The sequence below is a fragment of the Lutjanus erythropterus genome, chromosome 20 (assembly GCF_056507025.1).
Source record: "Lutjanus erythropterus isolate fLutEry1 chromosome 20, fLutEry1.hap2, whole genome shotgun sequence".
In the NCBI taxonomy this organism is placed as follows: Eukaryota; Metazoa; Chordata; class Actinopteri; order Lutjaniformes; family Lutjanidae; genus Lutjanus; species Lutjanus erythropterus.
Genome location: NC_139336.1, coordinates 5,599,329 through 5,620,748, shown reverse-complemented (window position 1 = coordinate 5,620,748; position 21,420 = coordinate 5,599,329). Strand labels below are relative to the sequence as shown.

Here is a 21,420-nt window from a genome sequence, read left to right as displayed (position 1 = left end):
CCTGACTGAAAGAAATATCCATAAAATACATCCTGCTCTCAATACACAACCTAAACTCAGACCTGTGCTGCTCATAATGCTCACACTTCACTACACTTTGGTCTGTTTGGAGTAGCTGTATGATATAACTCAACAATTCTGTTCTATACATCTTTTTCCTGTGTCATTAATTATGAACAGCGCTCTGAAATTATAGCAAAGGTCTAGGAGTTAAATTACTATAATTTGATTGAATATCATTTAATTCAAATATGAACTAAACTTCCAGACAAAAGCAAATTAAACTAAACAGCTTTCATTTAATAAAGAGGTTTCACACAATGTTGATGTTAAATACTTTTACTCAGGCATTATGAAAACCTTATTTTAACAATAATAAATTAATAATGATAATAAATGTCATTAAATCAATGGAATCATTTTATTTCATAGATTGAAAACAACTTTGAAGTCATGTGAAAGAAAACTTTTCAAAACCATCTTCATCCCTTTAAATGCTATTTATCTTTATTTAAATCAAGTGTAGGTTAAAGCCTTTTTACAGTTTGACTGTATAAGAGAACAGCAGCACATGTTGAGTGGAGCTGAAATCTCATAATTCTCCATATCTTGCTATTTGTTTAGCAGCTATCAAAAGCTGATGTGTTGGGCCTCCTCTGTAACTTGATTTACAAATCATCAGTTAGGAATATGATATATAATATATATTTTTTTATTGGCTTTGACATGAAAGTATGTATAACAAATGTAGGCCTTGTGTTACAACTGGTGAACCAGGTGAGAGTGAACTCTAATGCACGACTCTGGAGAAAGTTCAGGTTAAATTAGAGTCTTTACTGGTCAAAAAGTGGGTTCAGTACACAGAAGGTCAGTCATTCATTCATTCATTTTCTGTAACCGCTTATTCCGTAAGGGTCACGGGCTGCTGGAGCCTATCCCAGCTGACACTGGGTGAAAGGCGGGGTTCACCCTGGACAAGTCGCCAGTTCATCGCAGGGCTGACACATAGAGACAGACAACCACTCACATTCACATTCACACCTACGGGCAATTTAGAGTCACCAATTAACTTAGCATGCATGTCTTTGGACTGTGGGAGGAAGCTGGAGAGCCCAGAGAGAACCCACACAGATATGGGGAGAACATGCAAACTCCACACAGAAAGGCCCTGCCCCAGCCGGGGAGCTGGGGGATCGAACTCAGGACCTTCTTGCTGTGAGGCAGCAGTGCTAACCACTGCACCCCCATGCCGCCCAGAAGGTCAGTCAGAGGACAGAAAAAAATCCAACTGAGAAGAGGCAGAGACAGAATCAAACAACAGACAAAATCCAAAAACAAAAAAAAAAAACAGGAAAAGGACACAGGGAAACAGAAGACTGGAACACTGGACACAAAAGGAGCCAAGACAAAGTGACACAGAGAAAAACAAGACACAAAATACTCTAGTGAGGAGAAGGATAATGAGACTCAGTTGAGGTAAATCAGGACGGGACAGACAGACACAGGTGGAACCAATCAAAAAGGGAGGGAAATCACACAGGGGCAGGAAGTTAAGTGATCTGAAACAAAAGGAGATGTGAGTTTCAAAATAAAACAGGAAACACATCATAAATGAATGAAATAAAAAAAACAGAACCTAAGAAACCTGAGCTGAGACATCTTGTCTGTGTTCTTATGGACGTCTTCATCATCAGTCACGCTCCATACTGTCCCAATTCAAAGTCCTCAGGCTGAGTATGGTCCAAATGATAGGAAGTGTTTTTAATTGCAGGTTTTTCAGAGGCTGACTTGTGTGTCTGAACTTGGGGTAGACAAGTATCCCAGCATGCATTTCACTGCAACCAGTGGCAATGACAGGGGTTACGAACCAGGCTCATAATTGTTATTGTGTCACTGGGTATTTTTTTCAGGTGAGAAATTAACCATAGCCTTGTTATTGACTGGAGACATGTCCAAACTAAATCAGCATATTATCATAATCATATAATTATTAATGATTAGATATAAAATATTAAGCAAATTTTAAGTTTCAGTATCAGTAGTAAAATATTCAGCTCATTTCTTAAATACACTGTAATTTCACAAACTCCAGAGGTTCATTTTAAAATGTTCCATTGATTTTATCCTGTTTCTTCATTTACTGATACACTGTGTGTACAGTATGTGGACAATGCAGATATTAATTCTGTTCAGAATAAACTGGTTTGTTATTACAAGATTTTCCAACAAAACCTCATTTTTAGTTTGCTTGATTCTCTGTCCTCAATACTGTCACCCTTAACAACATAGATCTACATTTTGAACACGATAACTTTTCTTTCTAATAAATCAAATCCTGTCTCATTTCTCTTTCAGCATTAAGAGGTTTCTTACTGCATGGTACTGACATTATCTGAGAAAGTTCTTTAATACTATTTTACAGATTTGAAAAGAAAACTATATCTTTGAGTTGGCCTAAATCCATTTTAGATGAAGGTGTCTATAAACAATGTCTGCTGAAATTATGAGTAAAACACAGAATCTGTCTTTTTTCAGTCAGAAGTGGTCTGACACAGGGCCTACAGCACAACATATTGAGTGCAGTCAGATAATAAAACACTGAATAATTCTTCAGAGTTTAAAAAGTCACTCTTAAAGGTCCATTCCAACTATTCTGTGGTGAGTTTCTTTCCACAGTACTGTGAGCGATCAGAGAGCACAACGTCATATTAGGAGGAAACAAATGAGAGGACCTTTTTTTTGTTATATCGGTTTTTCATACCATCTCTTCACCACCAGGTGTCTCTCTTGGTTTAGTTTTCCCTCTCTGACAGTTTGAGGCATTTATCACAGCAGAAACAGCACAGATGTGACTGATGACATTAACAACTGCTCTGTACTATTCAAGTGTCCCAGTAACAATCTGTTGTTGCCATAATCTGAGTCCAGATTTGATTTTATTAAACATCTTCAGTTCTGGTCAAATTCCTATCCCAATTCAAACTCCTCATGCCAAGTATGGTCCAAGTGTCTTTGCATCTCCGATAATCGAGGATCCTTCAGAAACTAACCTGAGTGTGTGTGAATTGGTAGTGGACAAGTCTACCAGCATGCATCTCACTTTAACCAGTAATGTGAGGAGGTACGAGCCAGACTCATAGCTGTTTAAATTCTCCTTCTACAACTCTTACTGTTTCACTGTGTAAATGTACCAAATTAACCACAGTCCCATTTATTTATTTCAAGTTTATTTGTAAAGGGACAAGTATGTAGCATTAGTGCCACACACCATAGCATTTATAGCCTAAGCTAATTTGCAATGCCTGTCCGTCGCTAGACCTTAAGATACAAAAGACTCAGCAACAAAACACAAGTAACAGTACAAAGTACAAACAATGAGAAATACAGGACACTACAAGATACAAATTACAAAACATAATTAGCACCATAGAGTAAGAAACACCAAATTATTCATGACTACATGACTGATTCCTCTTCAAAAACTGTTTCAGTTTGAATATAAGTGATCTAAATCAGGATCCAGTTTGAGTTCTACAGGTAAAGAATTCCACATGTTAATTCCACGGATAGAAAAAGATGTTTGTCCAAATGAGGATTTACACAAGGGAACCTTACAATTCCCACTGGATGTTCCACGTGTTACTGAGCCTGAAGCTCTAAGTGGAACCACAAGGTCACTGAGCACCTGAAGAGCCTGATTATGTAGGCATTCATGGATGAGTTTGAGATTAGTGAGATTAAAGAAATTATCAGAACTTAACATATTTAGTTTCTGAAGAACATGGCAATGATGTGATCTTATTGGTTTCCTGTCTAACATTTTAACTTCTCGATTGTATATCATCATGAGAGGTTTGGTTATTGTAGATGCTGCTTGTGATCAAGAGGTTACACAGTAACTCAAATGTGAAAAAAATCATAGTATGCATGAAACTGTTTGCAGTATGAAATGGAAGACCATCTCTCATAACGTAAGAGAGCAATACATAATTAGTTCTTGAGAAACAAAAATCAACTTTATTGTATCATTTCGTCCACAATCAGTCTGTTAAACCAGCAGGTCGGCACTGTGGAGGAAATTAAACAATGTAATCTGAAATGACTAGAACAGTGATAATAAACACACATCTTTACCAGATTATTGAAAACATTCACAGAGTGACAGGAATAAATAAAAAAAATTAAAAATAAAAATAAATAAATAAAAAATATCAGCTATGATCAACGATCAGCTGTGATATAAGTAAAAGACTTGTGTTGATTAAAGACTTGTATTAATTAAAGACTTGTGTTGATTAAAGACTTGTATTAATTAAAGACTTGTATTGATTAAAGATTTGTATTGATTAAATTGTATTGCTGCTCCATTAAGGCTCATGCAGTGGAACAGAAGGAACACAAAATATTACAGCAACAAAACATACATGAAACAAACAAAATAACTAAATTTAATTAAATGATTATATTAATTATATTTTAAAATATATATATGCACAGTTTATCTAAAGTTGCAATATCAGGAATAAAATATTCTGAGTATTTCCCTACAAATACACTGTAATCTGACAAACTCCAGATGTCCATTTTAAATTCCTTTAAATTGATCCTCTTTCTTTACTTACTAGTATTTATGTGGACGATGCAGATTTATGTTCTGTTTCTTTTATTAAACTGACAGTTGAGTTGATTTTTGTTTTCATTCACAATGAAATGATTTACCAACAACAGTTTACTGCCCACATTTTAATGTGATTCTATGTCCTCATACTTTCAACATCAAAGATTTGTCTGTAAATTTTCAACATAATAATTTTTGCTTCCAATGAATCAAATCTTTTCTTTCTAGAATTAAGAAGTTTCTTACGATACTAACATTTCCTGAAAACTTATTAAAGTTCTTCAGTCGTATTTCACAGATTTTGAAAAGCCCTGTGATGATTACAATCTGTTCATTCATTAGTCCTCACTGTTTCACTGACACTGACCTTTGTGACTTAATGATGTTTACTGGGCTCACACAGCCCATCAAGGTTATCAAAACTATAAACACTAAATACAGCATAGAGCGGCTGAGTGAATGTGGTCTGGACTCTGTGGAGGAGAGTCATGGTTTCAGAGACGCTGTAAAAGGACAGAATACCTGCACTGTGATCCAGGTACACTCCTATTCTGGAGGACTGAGGGCCTGAGATGGAAGTGCTGATGTTGTTATGTATGAATTCATAACTGTTGCTGTAACACTTTAATGCCCAGGACCTGTCATTGTTGCCAAACTCACTTTCACTTCCTGATCTGCTGATATCCTTGTATGTGACTGCTACTGAATCTAGACATCCACTACACTCCACCTCCCAGTAACAACGTCCAGTCAGACTCTCTCTACTCATGACCTGCTGGTTATGCATGAATCTGTCTGGATGTCGAGGATATGACTGATGTTCTCTTATTACTTTTGCTTTACTGTTCCCTTCAGATAATAACAGCTGTGTGTGAGCTGTGTTTGGATCCAGCGTGATTTCACATGAATATTCTAAGAACTCAGCTCTGGTCTTTGGTTCTGGTTTTGGCAGTAAAACATCCACTGATCTCAATGGCAGTGAGATCTTGGTCCATTCCTCCCTCAGAACATCCTGTAGTTTATCTCTGGCCTCTGACACAGCTGCTGCCACACCCTCAAAGTACTGCAGAGGACGGACATTGATGCTGAGTGAGTCTGTAGATTCATCAAGACATAACAGAGAGGAGTAATTGTGAAGAAACTGAATGTGATCATTTGTATGTGAGAGCTGCACCAGCTCAGCGTCTTTCCTCCTCAGTTCAGTGATCTCCTGCTGCAGCTTCTCCTGAAGCTCTTTGACTCGACTCACTTCAGTTTTCTGCTGTGATCTGATCTGCTGCTTCACATCAGGGCTTCTTTTCTCAGTGAGATGGACCAACTCAGTAAAGATCTCCTCACTGTCCCTCACTCCGTTATCAGCAGAGTGATTGATAGCTTCCACCTCCTGCTGAAGCACCTTCACATCTTTCTCTCTGTCCTGGATTCTCTGCTGGATTATTTGCTGACTCACCTCAAGCTCTCTCTGCCTCTCAGTCCGTTCTGCTGCAGCTGAAACTGTGTCATGTCCTTTATGTTCATCCATGGAGCAGAGATAACAGATACACTGCTGATCAGTGTGACAGAAAATCTTCAGTACCTCATTGTGATGAGTACAGATGTTCTCCTGAAGCTTCTTGGAGGGGTCGACCAGCTTGTGTTTTTCAAAGGCAGGGGATTCATAGTGAGGCTGGAGGTGTTGCTCACAGTAAGAAACCAGACACTGCAGACACGACTTGATGGCTTTCAGCTTTCTTCCAGTGCAGAAATCACAGGACACATCTCCTGGTCCAGCATAGCAGTGATCAGCTGGAGCAGTTTGGAGTCTTGTCTTCTTCAGCTCCTCCACCAAATCTGCTAACATGGTGTTTTTCACCAGAGCAGGCCTTGGTATGAAGGTCTGTCCGCACTGAGGAAAACTATAATAGTTTCGCCTCTGACCCTCTTCATTCCAGTGCCTTTTAATACAGTTCACACAGTAGTTGTGTCCACAGGGAATAGTAACCGGAATCTTCAGAAGATCTAGACAGATCGAACAGCCGAGCTTTTCCCGGTCCACCTCAATTCCTTGCTGCGCCATTTCACCTCTCAGAGACAGTGAATGTCTAGTCTGAAATATTTGTACTGAAAGGCATTCAGTCCATTTAAGGGCATAAAATAGAGGGCTTATCAGATCAGGCTTTGATTATTTCCTGGAAGATAAATGGGTTGGAGTTGAGTTATGTTTATAAGCCCCATGTACAAAATAGAGCCAAGGCCATAAAACTTGCCATGAAAACAAAACATAGAAAACATTTACTGAAGCTGAAACTTAACTGCAATGATGAATATTGCCATAATGTCCATATCCAGTCATCTCAGCAATGCAGGTTGGTCACACAGCTTGGAAAAGCTGCTGCACTATACTTCATATTGTTTAGTGAACTAGGTCCCCACAATTGCTGTCCTATAAAGTAGGATTGCAGTACTATAAAATTGTCAAAACCTGGTGCCTTCATTACCCACAATGCAACTCAACCACAGACAGTTTAGTTAGAGATTCAGGTGGTATGCCAGTGACTAAACAGAGATGAGGAATGTGCTTCAAACGTCTGGTAAAGTCATTTCTTTATAGCTCCACACCACAAGATTTTTGTAATTTTCAAACTTGATGTCTTACACTGACTCAAGTGACATCACTCGAGGCAGCTTGTCAGAATTCACAAAGTACCCTGTGGAGACACAAAAGTCTTTTTCCAACTTTTTTCACATGTGCAGTAGTGCTACTCAAGGCCTGTAAACAAACGTCATCTTTAACAGTATTTTTAATCTGATACAGTAATTTACAAATGATTGATTTTAGCCACGATAGTGACATTGTTCTGAATGTCTCTGGTCCAGACTTCAATATCTAAACAACTACTGGATGGGTTGCCATCGAATTTTGTACAGAGATTAAAAGAGCACAGATGATGAATCTTACTGACATTGGTGAGCATCTGACTTTTTTCCAGTGTCACAATGAGCTGGATCTGGTAAACATGCATGTTAGCATGCTGATGTTAGCATTTAGCTCAAAGGAACACTATTCTTAAGTACAGTCTAACAAATCCACTAGCGTGGCTGTAGACTCTTGTTTTATTCCTGACACATGGTGGGCTCTGTCATTTCTTCTAAAGATTTGCAAAAACATGTTAAGGGGGTTATTACTGGCAATTTCCAGTACAGGCATTACTATGCACACAAAAGAAGACACATATACTGAATGCAACCTTTCCAAATATCAAAATAATAAAATGGTGATAATGAAAACATTTTGTAGGTATTGTGGTTGCTGCCTCATTAAATGGACAAAAAAAAATAAATCTTTTTGTGAAACTAATTTAACTTCGAAAAGGACATTGTCTCCTACTGACAAAACAGTGTATACACTGTTCATAGACTTTACAGTTGTGAACATCTTTTTCCAGAAAATGTACTCATTACACTCTACAATCCACAAAAGAGTTTACATAGGAACCATTTCCAAGTCTTTGCTGCTGTTTACCACATATTGTAGATGGACAGATGTATTCTGTTTGGCCATTTCTGTTCAGAAAACATGAAATACTGATATAGCTGAGAGGTCTGGGTTATTTGTTTAAAAGATAATGTGGAAATTACATCAAAAAACTATACAAAATGAAATTCAAGTGCTTTATAGTATTCCGTATTATAATGTTAAATTAGCATCACAACATTCATACATAAAATGGCATGGACGAGTCTCTACAATAAAATAAACACTCATTTCAGATTGCTAAATGTGCCCTTGGCTTTTATTAACAACCACATGATAAAATACCGTCATATGACAGAGATCAAACTGCTGCTGTTACAATCAACAACAGTCCTCATCTACTGCCTCCATTCATTCAGTAATAAAAAGACATTATCAGCATACAGTAACACTAACATGAAGGGGATACAGTAACAGTCAGAGCAGGAATGTGTCAGTTTTGGCTTAGCTTTGTTTAGTGGATATATCCTAAATTTGACTCAAGGACTGGAAACACACAAACATAATTTTTGGGTTCACTGTAAACAACCGGTGACACACAGAAAATCCTAATTTTTTAAAATCACTACAAGGTGCAATATGTAAGAATTGGTCAAATTTGTCAAATTTATACTTCACACAGAGGGCAGCATATCACATGAATGCTGATAACTGTAGCTGCCCTTAGCTAGTTAGCTCAATTAGCCATGCAGCTACTGGTCCTATCTAATTGGCCCGGTCTGGGGCTTGGAGCAGTGGGGGACTGTGTGTGTTTCCACATTTTGTGAGTTTATTAGGTTTATTTATTAGACAAAAACACAAACCAAAAAAAAAAAAAGAAACACCTGATCTATACTATTGGACTATCACCTTTTCAGGTACAAAGCGCTATTACGAGATGGACCAGAGCTAGCTGGTTAGCATGGTAACTTCTGTAGACATCACTGCAACACAATCCACAAGTCTCTGACATAAGGTCAAAACTGTTATTTATTCACATTGTTGGTAATTTTAGCTAATTTTTGAACATTTGAAAATAGAATTCTTAAATATTACACCTTTGAGGAATGTGCAATTTAACTTCAGAGAAGTTACAACAATTTAAAGAAAAGAACAAACCACTAAGATATTAAATAAAGATAAACCAAGAACTCACTGCTGTGTTTCCTTCCCCATGACAAGTAAAGAGCACTTAAGAAATTGCGACACTGCTGCTAAAGGAAGACTGAGAGAGTGTTAACAGCACCTTATGAAAATAAAAGAGAACAAAAGGTGAGGTATAGAACAAATAATATCAGGATCCAGCTTTGAAAGCGGCATTTAAAAGCTTTTAAGGCTGAAACAAAGTTGTAGTCCCACAAATTAGTGACTGCAACACCCATTTGTAAGGACACTTGAGACACTGATACAACAGAAGATCACTATTCACAACTTATTTTTAAATTAAGACACTTTTTAACATCCGACCACCTTGCATATCCTGGCATGTATCATCCCACCATCATTTAAAATGAAACATTAAAAGATAATACCTTGACATTTGTAGTTTTAGCCCACTTTTTTAAACATGAAGGAAAATGTCTGGATTTTAATGGACGGAAATAAAACTAAACTGATCTGATTTCATGTAGTTAACCGTCAAATTAACTGGAATAGATATATTTTTTAATTTTAATAAAACACTTAACATATAAAGTGCTCTAGGCTAAAACTGTAAATGTCAAAAAGCATCATATTAAAGAACATTACACATTCATATCCAGCCACAGTAGTGGTGAGAGGGAACAAACTGACTAAAAATAAGGCTTTTATTTTAAAAATCCTGAGTTAAACAACATTGTCAGTCACACAGTTGCTGTATGACCTCAAACCCCGGTAACGGCGGTTGCCTCTTCGGTGAGCTTTTTTTTTTCTTTTTCTTTTTTTTAAGAGTCTGTGCATAGAGGAGGAACTGGAGGCGTCAGAGTCAGGATCACAGACTGGAGCCAAAACACATTCATTAGCGCTTCATTTCTGCAAATCAGGTTAAAACGCTGGTGAAAAACCCAGCCCTCCATGTCATTTCTAAAAGAAAAGTGACTTAATGAGTGCTTCTGTTTTTTTAATCACCTTTTCAGGCACTTCCCCATGGAAGAGATCCCCTTAAATCCCGACCAGGCTGTTGCTTCTGTGCAGAGCTCCTGATGTTGACCATCTCAGCCGCAACTCCACAGATGACAACGAAGATAAACTGAGCGCTCTTTGCACTTTTCCCAAATATTTACAATCCCGCTGGCTACAGTTCTGCTCCTTCTCCTGCTCAGCCTCTGTCAGATGTTTTCTGCCTCTCTCTGGGGCACCTCCCTGATGCTGTCCTGGGGTCCGCCGCGGGCCGGTGGCCGCCGCCGGATGCTCCGCCCGGATGCAATGAGGTCGGCGTATCCGCGGGAGTGAGAGAAGGCATAGGCGGAGCGGCGGGAACGTCGTCCACGCTGGAAGGCTGATGGCTTTTTCTTCTCCTCCTCTTGCATCTCCATCTCGTACTTCTTCCTGTTTCTTTGTACCTGGGTGATGATGGGAGATAAGCAGGTAACATTAGAGAAATACTGCCTTATTATTATTACCTTATGTGCCAATTAGATTTCACGATGATTTCATTTAAAAGTTGTGTAATTTAATCAAACTGCAGTTGGATTAAACCATTACACTTGTATTCTGTCCATGATTCAATTTCATAATTCTAATTCAATAAAATGTTTAATATATATACATATATATATATATATATATATTAAATAGAAATTCTTTTGGTTTAACTTATAACTCTCACCCATGTCTGGTTTTGACAATATATTTATTTAGGACTTTAAACCTAATGATGGATGATAGAAAATGGTAAGTTGTATTACTCTATGTATATGGTCCACAAATATTAATAATGTGAACTTTTTAAGGTTCTAAATATATAGATTGTTCAATTTTAATAGTTTAATTTAAATATTTACAGAGATTTACTGACAGAATATGGCAGAAATTGCATGTAATTTTCATAAGCATGTCTTCATTAGTGTATAATAACCTGAAAATAATTATTTTCCTTAGCATGAGCCATTTATTATCTTGGAAAATAAACAAACACTGGTACTAAAAAGGCTCTTTCATGTGTTCTATAGCCATCGTAGGTTCTCTTACTTGTTTGGAAGGGGAGGGTGAGGTGAGGTGAGTTGGCTGCAATGTGCAAGCTTGTCACTAGATGCTACAGAATTCTACACAGGTTCTTTAACATAAATAGCTGAATAATGTTAGGAGAAAAAAAATCAACAAAACTTGCATGCAAGCATTTGAAAATTGGCTTCCATAAAACATATTTAACCTTGCAGAAAATCTCTTTGTTGTACAATATATTCTCAATACATCGCTTTCTCTCATTTCCACTGTGATGAATGTGAATTTATCAGAGTCCGCTGCTAAAACCACATCATCATAAAATACTAGACATACAGTATGTACTTTGGGTGATTTCTGTTCCCATCTCCTGTGTAAAGTCCTATCCTTGGAAACCACATTTACATTTTCCTGATCATTTTTCCTGATATTGGTGATCAGGCCCAGTAGCAGGTCTGTATGTTGACTTGTGGAGGTCTCACCTTGTCTCCTACAGAGGGCCAGATGGTTTTATGGAGGAACTGGATGCAGATGACAGGCAGCAGGCTGATGCCCACAGTCAGGATGATGGTCAACCACAGGTAGGGCTGACGCAGCGCATTCGATGCTGCACCTAGAAAACATATAATATAAATAATGAGACTCATGACAAGGTTTGACTTTGTTCTAACATAACTCTTTTCTAAATTATTAGCTTACATACTTGGACAAGGAAGAAAGAAGTTAGAATTATGCTTTATTGTACTATAAACTTCCCTAATCCATGCAAGAGCAGGACAGCTGCTATCATTAACAACACTATGAAATAGCTGCAGTGACGACTGGTGTAGGTACTAGATGTGCTCAGCTTGCCACATCTGCTCAGGGTCCCAAGCTTACAGGTGACGTACACATTGTGATTGGCTCGATGTCAGAAAGGAGCTATGGCTATGGTCATGTTTAACCAGAGGATATAATGTCAGTTATTTTCGCCTTTTGTTGTTGTTTACAAAATTAGTAGAGTTCTCTGAGATGTTAGTTAGCGAACATTAGCGAATGTTCACCAGCTAACTAATCCAACTAAAATGGTTATTGTCCTTTACTAAAGCAGATGCTCATTTTTTAAAATAGACTCTACAGGGCTTAAATTACATAAGTCATAATGTGTCTGCCACATCTGTGATCAGTAAACGTGGGACCCCGAGCAGATCGAACAGGCTGAGCACAGCTGGTACCTACACCGGCTGGAAACAACCTGTAGAGCCAGACTATTCTCACATCTAACACAGTGGATTAAGGATTTATTTAAACCAAACCAGAGTGGGTTATTGTTATAACAGTGAAAAGACTGACCACGATGCTCTGGTTAATTTGTATTTAGTTTCTGTCTGTTGAGTTTAAAGGAAGTGTGTTTTATGGAGTTAATACAGCTCATCTTAGTTTGCTAAAAGAGAGAAGTTTGAATTCAGAAGGTGATCAGCTGTAATTTTCTGCTTAATACCAGGTGAGAACATTTCCTTTCTTGACATTTTCATATTGCGTTTAACCATAGTTGTCTTCATTTTTTTTTTACTTGCAGAAGCAGCTGGTATGTAGTTAAACTTAAATTTTGAGCCAGACATTTTCACTTGGTCATGTTATCTACTACTCTGAGGTGATTTGTGCTTGCCTCCAGTTTTTCCTTTGTTTTGCCTCCAGTTAACTCTGTGACATAACCATGAAATCAGCACTTAAAGTGTAAGTTGGTGACTGACCGGTGAAGGTGAACGCTGAGGGGAAGATGACGTGGATCCCAGCACTGTGGATGTCAAACATGATGCCAAAGTAGATGGCTATGCTGCCTAAAACTGCAAAGCAGTTGACGAAGGTCCAGTAGGAGGTATCCAGAGAGATCTGACCAACAAGAGGTAGAGTACACATCAGCAGACCATTCACATAATAATCAATACATGCACATCTTCATAACCTCTTCAAATACATTTTCTTTTTTGTTTCACCTTGAGTGGCTTTAACTAACCTGCAGATTGACAGTAAAAATGAGCGACGAGGCGGTGACGACGGCGAAGGACTGGTAGTCAGAAGGGGCTTCTCCATCCTGTCCCATGGTCTGAAGGAAGGCTCCGTAAGGGATGAAGAAGATGATAAGTGAGACGAAGATGCCGTGGAACAAGCTGATGAAGAAGTTCTTGTAGTTGAATAGCGTCCCCTGCTGGCCAGGCAGGTAAAGCTTTGGAAATTTGAGGCTCAGTTTGTCATTAACGTCCTGCAGGGGGAGAAGAAGGAGGAGGAGGATCAGTTAACAGAGTTTGTTTGCTACAATATTTTTTCAGAAATGAAAAATCAATTTCATTTTTCCATGCTCAATAAGAGAAAAACAAAGAGGACAGAAATTCTGTAACCGATCTTGGCATTTATCACAATAATACATGGCATACTATGAAAAAGCTGGATCCTAATGATAGCCAGAGAATACTGTAATATTATTCAACAACACTGTAGTTTTAGAAAATATAAAGAATGGTCACTTTTTGTCACATTTATATATTAACTTTCAGATCAACCTGGACAATTTCAACTGTACTAATAAAATTTTAATTTTTATGACAGAAGAAAATAAAAAACTTAACATCAATATTTTGGATTGAGATTTATGCAAAAGATCTAACTGAAAATCCAATAATGTGACTGTTGACCTTTTTCTGCACCATTCTTTGTGTCCAAAACAAAGCCTGTATTTACCTGGTCAAGAAGTCCAACGAGTAGAACCGGTAAGCTGCTGTAACATAGATTGTAGAGAGTGATGAACCAGTCCTCATAGGCGACCTGCAGACAGGAAAAGAGTTACTCAGTGTCTGATGGTGAGTAAATTGACTATGGCATGAGGTTGCATGATATGAGCTCAATAATGGCCTGACCAGACAGATGGTTCAGAAACCTGAATAAGGTATTTACATGCCACAGTATCATAGTTTCCATTGGAGTAGTCCAGATATTATATCCAGGTTTCTCAAAACTGGGATAATGTCTTATCCAGGTTTGTGAAACTGGAATAAGCTGTTCACATGCGCAAACCTGATCATATCCAGAATTTTATGGCACATGTAAAGGCAGTCAAGGAGTGATGATTGGAGCATAATCATGGAACATTTTCTCCATTGTTTTTATGTCATACATTTAATTTTGTTTCAAGTATGAATGAAATCTGTTTTTTCAGGATTTGACTTCATGAATAGCAGCATGGCAGAATAAGTCTCAAAAAAAGGCCATGAAAGGCAGTCTAAAGCACCAGAAAAAGCAAGTAGATGTTGAATTAAAATTATTTTCTGTTATCTTGAAGCCCAGATTGCCATGAAATTAGCTGTGGATATGCATATTCCTCAAGGACATATTCTATGACTTTCATGACCCTGTGGCCTTTCCTTTAGCGCTGTACAATTCTAGTTATACACAAGAAAAGTCATTATTTAACAGCCACAAAATATACTGACCACAGTCAGTGAATTCATTTAAATTATAATTTTACAAAGTTTGACACACTATCTGTTGACACACCTGGATTATGTAGGAAAATCTAAATATTTGGGACTAGATTGGCCTTTGATAATGTGACATGAATCATTGGTGAAATGGTGCTGACCTGTGAGGAGTATCCGCTGAAGAAGGAGTACCAGAAGTGGACCAGTGTGAAGGCGAAGTTCTTGAAGAAGAAGAAACGAAGGAACTTGCACATTCGGATGTAGGACCAGCGTCCGTGCACCAGCAGGAGGCGCTCCAGGTAACGGAACTGAGCAAAGGCGTAGTCGCTGGACATGACGGCCTGCATCCCCTCCTGACCACTGATACCAACACCGATGTCTGCAGCTGGAGGGACAGAGGACGGGGTTAGAAATTAGAGGAGATCCACTGGAATGTTTGTCACGCAAATGAAACATGAGCAGAGATCACTCATGTCCTTACTCTTGATCATGTTGACATCATTGGCTCCGTCTCCGATGGACAGCGTCACAGCTTTCTTGTACTTCTTCACCAGACTCACCACGTTGGCCTTCTGCTTGGGTGTGACACGACAGCAGATGACCGCCTCACACTCACAGGCCATGTCCACAAAGTCAATCTGTGGAGACATTTCCTCATGTTAGTTATCATGGAAACCATCCAGCCGTGCACTGTCAATTCAAGCATGTCCTACTTATATCTTAAATGTTTAATTTATTTCATTGTACCTGTCTCATCTCCTTCTCCCAGTCATCCATGGGCTGTCCATCCTGAGGGTTGCTGGGAGGCGGTCGCCTTCCCAGACGACGCAGACGCAGGCGACGGCGTTTCTTCTTCTTTTCGTACAGAATCTCGTTCTGAGAAAATAAAAACAAGTAAATCAACACAATCCACGATGTTGGCTGATGGGAAGAGAATTTAGGATAAGATTTTTCCCCTGAATAATTTTCTAAATACTATAAACACTAATCATTTTGTCATCATTTTAAAACAGCGTTAAACTTGAATGGAACCCACCAGCCATCCTCCGGTGATGATGAGAGCGTTTTTGCCAGGTTCAGGGAAGAAAGGCTGCACAGGTCTCTTTCTGCGACGGGCAGTCATAGGCTCGTTTCTCCTGTTGGCTTGACGGATCCTCAGCTTCTCACTGGAGACACAGAAACAAGAGACAAACTCTTAAAAAAATACAGCGTGACAGACTCAGAGCCTCGTGTGATGTTGAAACTAACATGCTGACAGACACAAAACCGTGAGGGACTGGCATACAAGTTAGGAAGAGAGGTGCAGGTTGATATGACCAGTGATGAATACGACTGTGTTTTATGATTAAGTATCTTCAGTTTTGTTTTACAGAGCAGAAAACAACAAACCTCTTGTCTTCAGAGGTGGACAATGTCACATATCACATGTCTTCAGTCACAAATTTGAGGACTTGAGACTTGGCTGGTTTACAAGATTCAAAGACTCAGCTTGAGTTTGACTTGGTATTCATGACTTGAGACTTGATTTACACTTGAGACAGACGTCTTGAAATTACCTAACCTTTTTTAAATTCAATATTTGCATTTTTATAAATATTGATAGAAGTTATATTTGTTTATGAAACGTGACTGGCTGATTTGTAGTGCAATACGTGCAAACCTGGCAAACTAAAAGGATACAGCAGACCAGTGGGATACAACACAGTGCAAAAATAATAAAACTTAGATTAAGGAATTATGTTGTCAATGACGATAGAAAGCAAGGTCTGCAGCTGAAAAAAAAATCAGTGACATGACCACCACAACATCCACCTTTCCCCATCACTACAAAATCCACAAAGACATGTAAATGATTGTGTCTTTTATTAATGTTTTTATTAATTTATTGGCTGGTCATTAGCTTGAAGCACCTCAATTGTTTTTTTTTCAGGTAATTATAAACATATGAAAACATGCTTATGAATGTCATATTCCATTCCTGCCATATTCTGCCAATAGATCCCCTAAATCTTGCACACTGGACCTTAGACAATTTTAATTATGTTACTGTTAGGTCTGACATTTTATTCAACTCACTTGACGTCCTCTCCGTAGTGGATTGTCATGTCGTCCGTCAAAAGTGAACATGAGTAGCCAATGTTCTCTGCCGTTTCTGGGGAAAAAATAGAACAAATTTACGTCTGTTGCAGCTGCAGGATGATGTTCTGATCAGGTGATTTAGCTAATTAAATGTGACCCAAAAGGAAAGCTTTTAATCTCAGCAGAAAGATAGGATTGTTAACTTTAGTTCAGTACAAAACATCTGTGTTTTTATTGGTTTATTGATACATTAGAACATGTTGAACAATAATATGACTCCTCTGTGTAATCTGACGGTACCTTTCTTATCTCCAGTCAGAACCCAGATCTTGATGTCAGCCTTGGCAAGTGTGGCGATGGTCTCTGGCACCTTGTCCTGCAATTTGTCCTCGATGGCAGTCGCCCCAATAAGCTGGACAGAGGGACACAGCAGCTTAAATATGAAAATATGATGATCACCGTTTTAACTTTTACACATTTTCAGTGGAAAAGCCCAGACTTTCAGTCAAGAGTAAATGGTTTCAAACTGGGTTTCAGTAGGGTTTTTAAAAAGCTCCAAAAGGATTTTAAAAATGCCCGTTTCTCAATGGAAACTCAAGTGTTGTTAAGCATGAAAAAGTTTTTGTTTTCCACTCACCAACAGGTTGTTCTCGATCTGCTCGTATACGCGGTCGAGGGCACCCTCTCTGTCAACCATGGCCACCTGAGCGTCTTTGTGTTTCCTGGACCAGGCGGCATATTCGTCTGCACTGATGTCTTTGTAACACAAGCACAGCGTCCGCAGGGTCGCATTGGCAAATTCCTGAAGCACAAAACACAGACTAGATTTCCTTTCACTGAAACAAGAGAAACAGCTACATACACATCATCGTTTCTACATGCAGTATGTCTGCTGTGCCAAGAAAAGACATACAGCAGTGAAATACAACAGTGAAAGTTAGGATAAAGCTGCACAAACTCACATCTAGAGCTGTCTGGGTAGTGTCTTTGTGTCTGGAGTTGGGGGAAAGTCGTTCATAGATGACAGTGTCGGCTCCCTTACAGTAGAGACGGATACGACCATCAGGAAACTTCACTGAAACAGAGAAGAGACAGCAGGATAGATGATTAGAGGGTGGAAACTTCTTTGGAGAACAATACTGTATTTGCTGATATCACAAAGTCTGCCACGATTGGATTTCAATTAGATTCACTTAAGGGGTCTGCAATCAATATTAGACAATGTATGTCTGCTTAACACAATCAGTTACATTTATGTCAACGCTTGAAAACTTTTTAACTGAACTCTTCCAGATATTTACGATAGACATGCCTTAGGAATTTCAAAATAAAGATGTATCTTAAAGATGACAATATAGATAGATAAAACTAAAATAAAACTGAGCACATATTAGAAATGTTTGTAATTTTAGTTGCTTTACTTTAGATCTTTTATTGCCTAATTATTGATGTTTAAGACTGTTTAAACAGGTCAACAAAGTCAGGAAAGTGTTTTTTGAGTAGCTCCTAAAAAAGCATTTGTAAACCATTCTCAAAAACTGAAAATGGTAAGGTTGGATTTATTGTCTTACTGTTAACAACAAATCCCATAAAAAGAGCAAAAAAAAAAAAAAAAAAACACGTGCTCATCCATCTCTTGATACTGTCTGACTTTGCTACCCCTCGTCTATGGCTCTCAGCAGCACCACGCCCACTTGCGTCCTCTGAAGATATAACAGGTATAATTTAACAGGTCTCAAACATGTAGCTGTACGTGGGATGAGTTCAGTGTAATCCAGTGCAATAGTGTGGCCCACTGATGTGCTTTAAATAGTTTTTGCACAACAATGGAGTTCAATGGAACAGAGGAAAATAAACAAGGCTTTGGATATGATGTTAATACCATGGAATTTCTCGTTGGTTTTGGTATTTTAAAATATTAGAAGTGTTGCCAGACTTATCATGTATCCACTTGTTTTGTTACAATTGTGTTTTTTAATTTACTTTTATTAAACATTTTGACCTTTGTGTTTTTGTGTGAATTGACTGTTAACATAACAACATGACCAGAAATGACATGTGTTTGTGCATATGCGTGTGCACTCACAGATGATAGACATGCGCTTGCGGTCGGAGTTGAAGTCGAGCAGCGCCAACATTTCATAGGTCGTCTCCTGCGCCATCTCTTTGATAGTGATGGTGTCCTGTGTTCGAGACAGAAACACGAAGCCGAAGTTCCTGGCCGCCGTCACCAGGGCACCCTCATCAGGAGACGCTGCCTGGTACACCAGTTCACCTGAAAGAACGATATGAAGCCATGCATGAGGAGGTTATGTCCAGTGCAGTGCCTGTAGCTTTATAGTACGGCACCTTTATGTGCAGTTTTATTTTTCATTGCTTCACACAGAATCATTTGCTTTAATGACAATATAAAAATAAACACTTTATTTGAAGGGGTGCGTGTAAGACCTGACACTGTCATAGCCATGACATGACACCTGTCATGAACATGTTTCCATGTCTTTATGAATGTTTATGACTGTTGTCATTGTGTCAGCCGGTCAATAGTGTAATTTGTAATGCCAAGAGTCTTTGTTATGACAACAACACTTTGACATTAACCAAGACATAACCTGTCAAAGTCTTTGTCATGACAACTTGACATAAAACTAAGACGACATAAGCTTTAAATGTCTTTGTTATGCCCACTCAACATTTGCATTTAAATGAAATAATTGACTGAATGACACTTGATGACAACATTCATACAGACTCTTTCATGTTCATGACAGGTGTCATGTCATAGTTATGACAGTGTTGGGCTGGTCTTATACACACTTCTTCAAATGCTGCCTGATGCAGCTTTAAGGACAAATCTTCTTCGAACTGGGCTGAGGTTGAATGACAGCTGCCGCAGCCTATCACAGTCAGCCTTGGTGGTTGCCATTTACTCAAAGCTCTACTCATGTTTCTTCTCCTTTGCCAAAACTAGGACTTTAGGATTACCATCTTTGTGCTCCACCATGACGGTGTGGCAGAGGGACAGCAGTTTGAAGAACTCTGTGACATCCTTGTCCTTCCCGGATCGGATGCAGGCAACCAGTGAATGATCCATGAACTGGAACTTCCTGTCAGCGAGCCGGTTCCAGCTCCAGTCCACCGGCTAATGGGGAAACAGGAAAATAATCAGTATATTTCAGATATTGATTGAAAATATTAACCACACTATACTGAAGCAGATGATGGATGATGTTCTAAATTTGTCATCTAAACTATCACATCAGCAGGCCTTCAGAAAAATTACAGAACAACTTATAATTCAAGGTAGGTGTCATTTTCTATATGTTTAGAATTAAATATAATCTGGCTGTGTCATATTTTCAAAGAATTCAATGAATCTTAAGATAACAGTTCATCACATTTTACATTTCAATCATCTTTTTTGGAATTTCTTCTGACATAAGTATATCAGATATTTTACCCTTCCTCGGTCCAATGATACTCCCTCAGCAGTGGTTGGTTCACCTGTAGAAAGGAGAGAAAAACATAAGATGGTGTTAATAAAAATAATGATGCACTCAACTGAAGGATTCTTATTTAAAAAACGGAATTCTTTCTGGTGCCACAATGTTTGAGAAACCACAAAAACACCCTCTAAGATGCACCTTTGGTAGATAAAATGTGATAAAGTGCCATCTTGAGTGTTCTTCCATTTAATTTAATTTATTTATTGAGATTAAATGGAAGGGCACTCTAGAGGTCATTTAACCACATTTTGGCCACTGGCACCTTAGAGGTCATTTTGTCATGTTCTCTGTCCTCAAGTGTCCTTACATTGGACAAAAATGATAAAATCCCCCCTGGAGCGCCCTACTGGTGGACAAAATGTGGTAAATTGGCATCTCGGGTGCCCTTTCAATGGAGAAAACACAATTCAGTGCCTTATTGGCTGCCCCACATACTAGTAAATTATTTGACCTCTATATACCTTTAAAAAGTTGAATGGTTTCCTGTGTGTTTTATTACAGAGTTGCAGTAGTTGTTACACAATAGAGCAATCTGAATCTGAACCAGGAATTAGAACCCTTTCACCTTAAATGCAGAACTATTTTCGCAGTGCTGCTGCCCCACCATATATATTTGGTGCCCTTTCTATTATTTTTTTAGCCCCTGTCCTTCAGACAAACCACCACTGGTTCCCAATGTGTTTTTGAAGGAGAAAATGAGAACATTATCTAAAGGAGCAAATGCCCTACAAAAGACAGTATGTCCCTGCAATGCTGTGACTGTAATGTATGATTTATTGTGTTGTATTGATGTTACTGCAACGTTACAGTTACATTACCATTACTTATATTTCTGCTACGTTGTTGAAACATGCCAATGTAACAGATATTCTGTGGTATTTTTGCAGTATCTGCTCAATGTCCTCTGCATGATATCATGATGTTGTTGCAATACTGATCAATTGTCACAACATCTCAAAAAAGTGATGGGAACACTGGAACAAGGAACTATAAAATAATTTGCTGGCGATGACAATGGATGGAATTTCACTTGGCAGGTTCTTACAACGTCACATGTAACAGTTATGTTGCAATTACATTCCTGCATTTACTGTTTGTTGCGCAGACACGCGCACACACACACAC

At 38.5% G+C, this 21,420-nt stretch overlaps 2 protein-coding genes across 2 annotated transcripts in view; both read right to left on the bottom strand.

The window, feature by feature from the left end:
• Nucleotides 1–4,994: 4,994 nt before the first annotated feature.
• Nucleotides 4,995–6,812, bottom strand: LOC146308092 (tripartite motif-containing protein 16-like). Its single transcript, XM_084746635.1, has one exon. It carries the CDS (start codon nt 6,672–6,674, stop codon nt 4,995–4,997), a length of 1,680 nt encoding a protein of 559 aa, XP_084602761.1. The 5' UTR covers nt 6,675–6,812.
• A 1,550-nt stretch (nt 6,813–8,362) lies between these two features.
• Nucleotides 8,363–21,420, bottom strand: part of atp8b1 (ATPase phospholipid transporting 8B1) — a 42,134-nt gene continuing 29,076 nt past the window's right edge. The window contains exons 15-30 of the mRNA XM_084746694.1: nt 20,250–20,293; nt 19,775–19,931; nt 18,876–19,064; nt 17,752–17,864; nt 17,427–17,591; nt 17,090–17,201; nt 16,787–16,862; nt 15,747–15,876; nt 15,458–15,586; nt 15,192–15,348; nt 14,872–15,095; nt 13,974–14,057; nt 13,252–13,497; nt 12,989–13,127; nt 11,738–11,868; nt 8,363–10,654 (exon numbers count right to left, since the gene is read on the bottom strand). Of these exons, the coding sequence (XP_084602820.1) occupies nt 10,421–10,654; nt 11,738–11,868; nt 12,989–13,127; nt 13,252–13,497; nt 13,974–14,057; nt 14,872–15,095; nt 15,192–15,348; nt 15,458–15,586; nt 15,747–15,876; nt 16,787–16,862; nt 17,090–17,201; nt 17,427–17,591; nt 17,752–17,864; nt 18,876–19,064; nt 19,775–19,931; nt 20,250–20,293 (2,330 nt within the window). The 3' untranslated portion in view covers nt 8,363–10,420. The remainder of the gene's footprint in view (nt 10,655–11,737; nt 11,869–12,988; nt 13,128–13,251; nt 13,498–13,973; nt 14,058–14,871; nt 15,096–15,191; nt 15,349–15,457; nt 15,587–15,746; nt 15,877–16,786; nt 16,863–17,089; nt 17,202–17,426; nt 17,592–17,751; nt 17,865–18,875; nt 19,065–19,774; nt 19,932–20,249; nt 20,294–21,420) is intronic.

Excerpts from the sequence above, each read along its gene's own strand:
- LOC146308092 (XM_084746635.1), bottom strand. The coding sequence starts at position 6,674 with ATGGCGCAGCAAGGAATTGAGGTGGACCGGGAAAAGCTCGGCTGTTCG.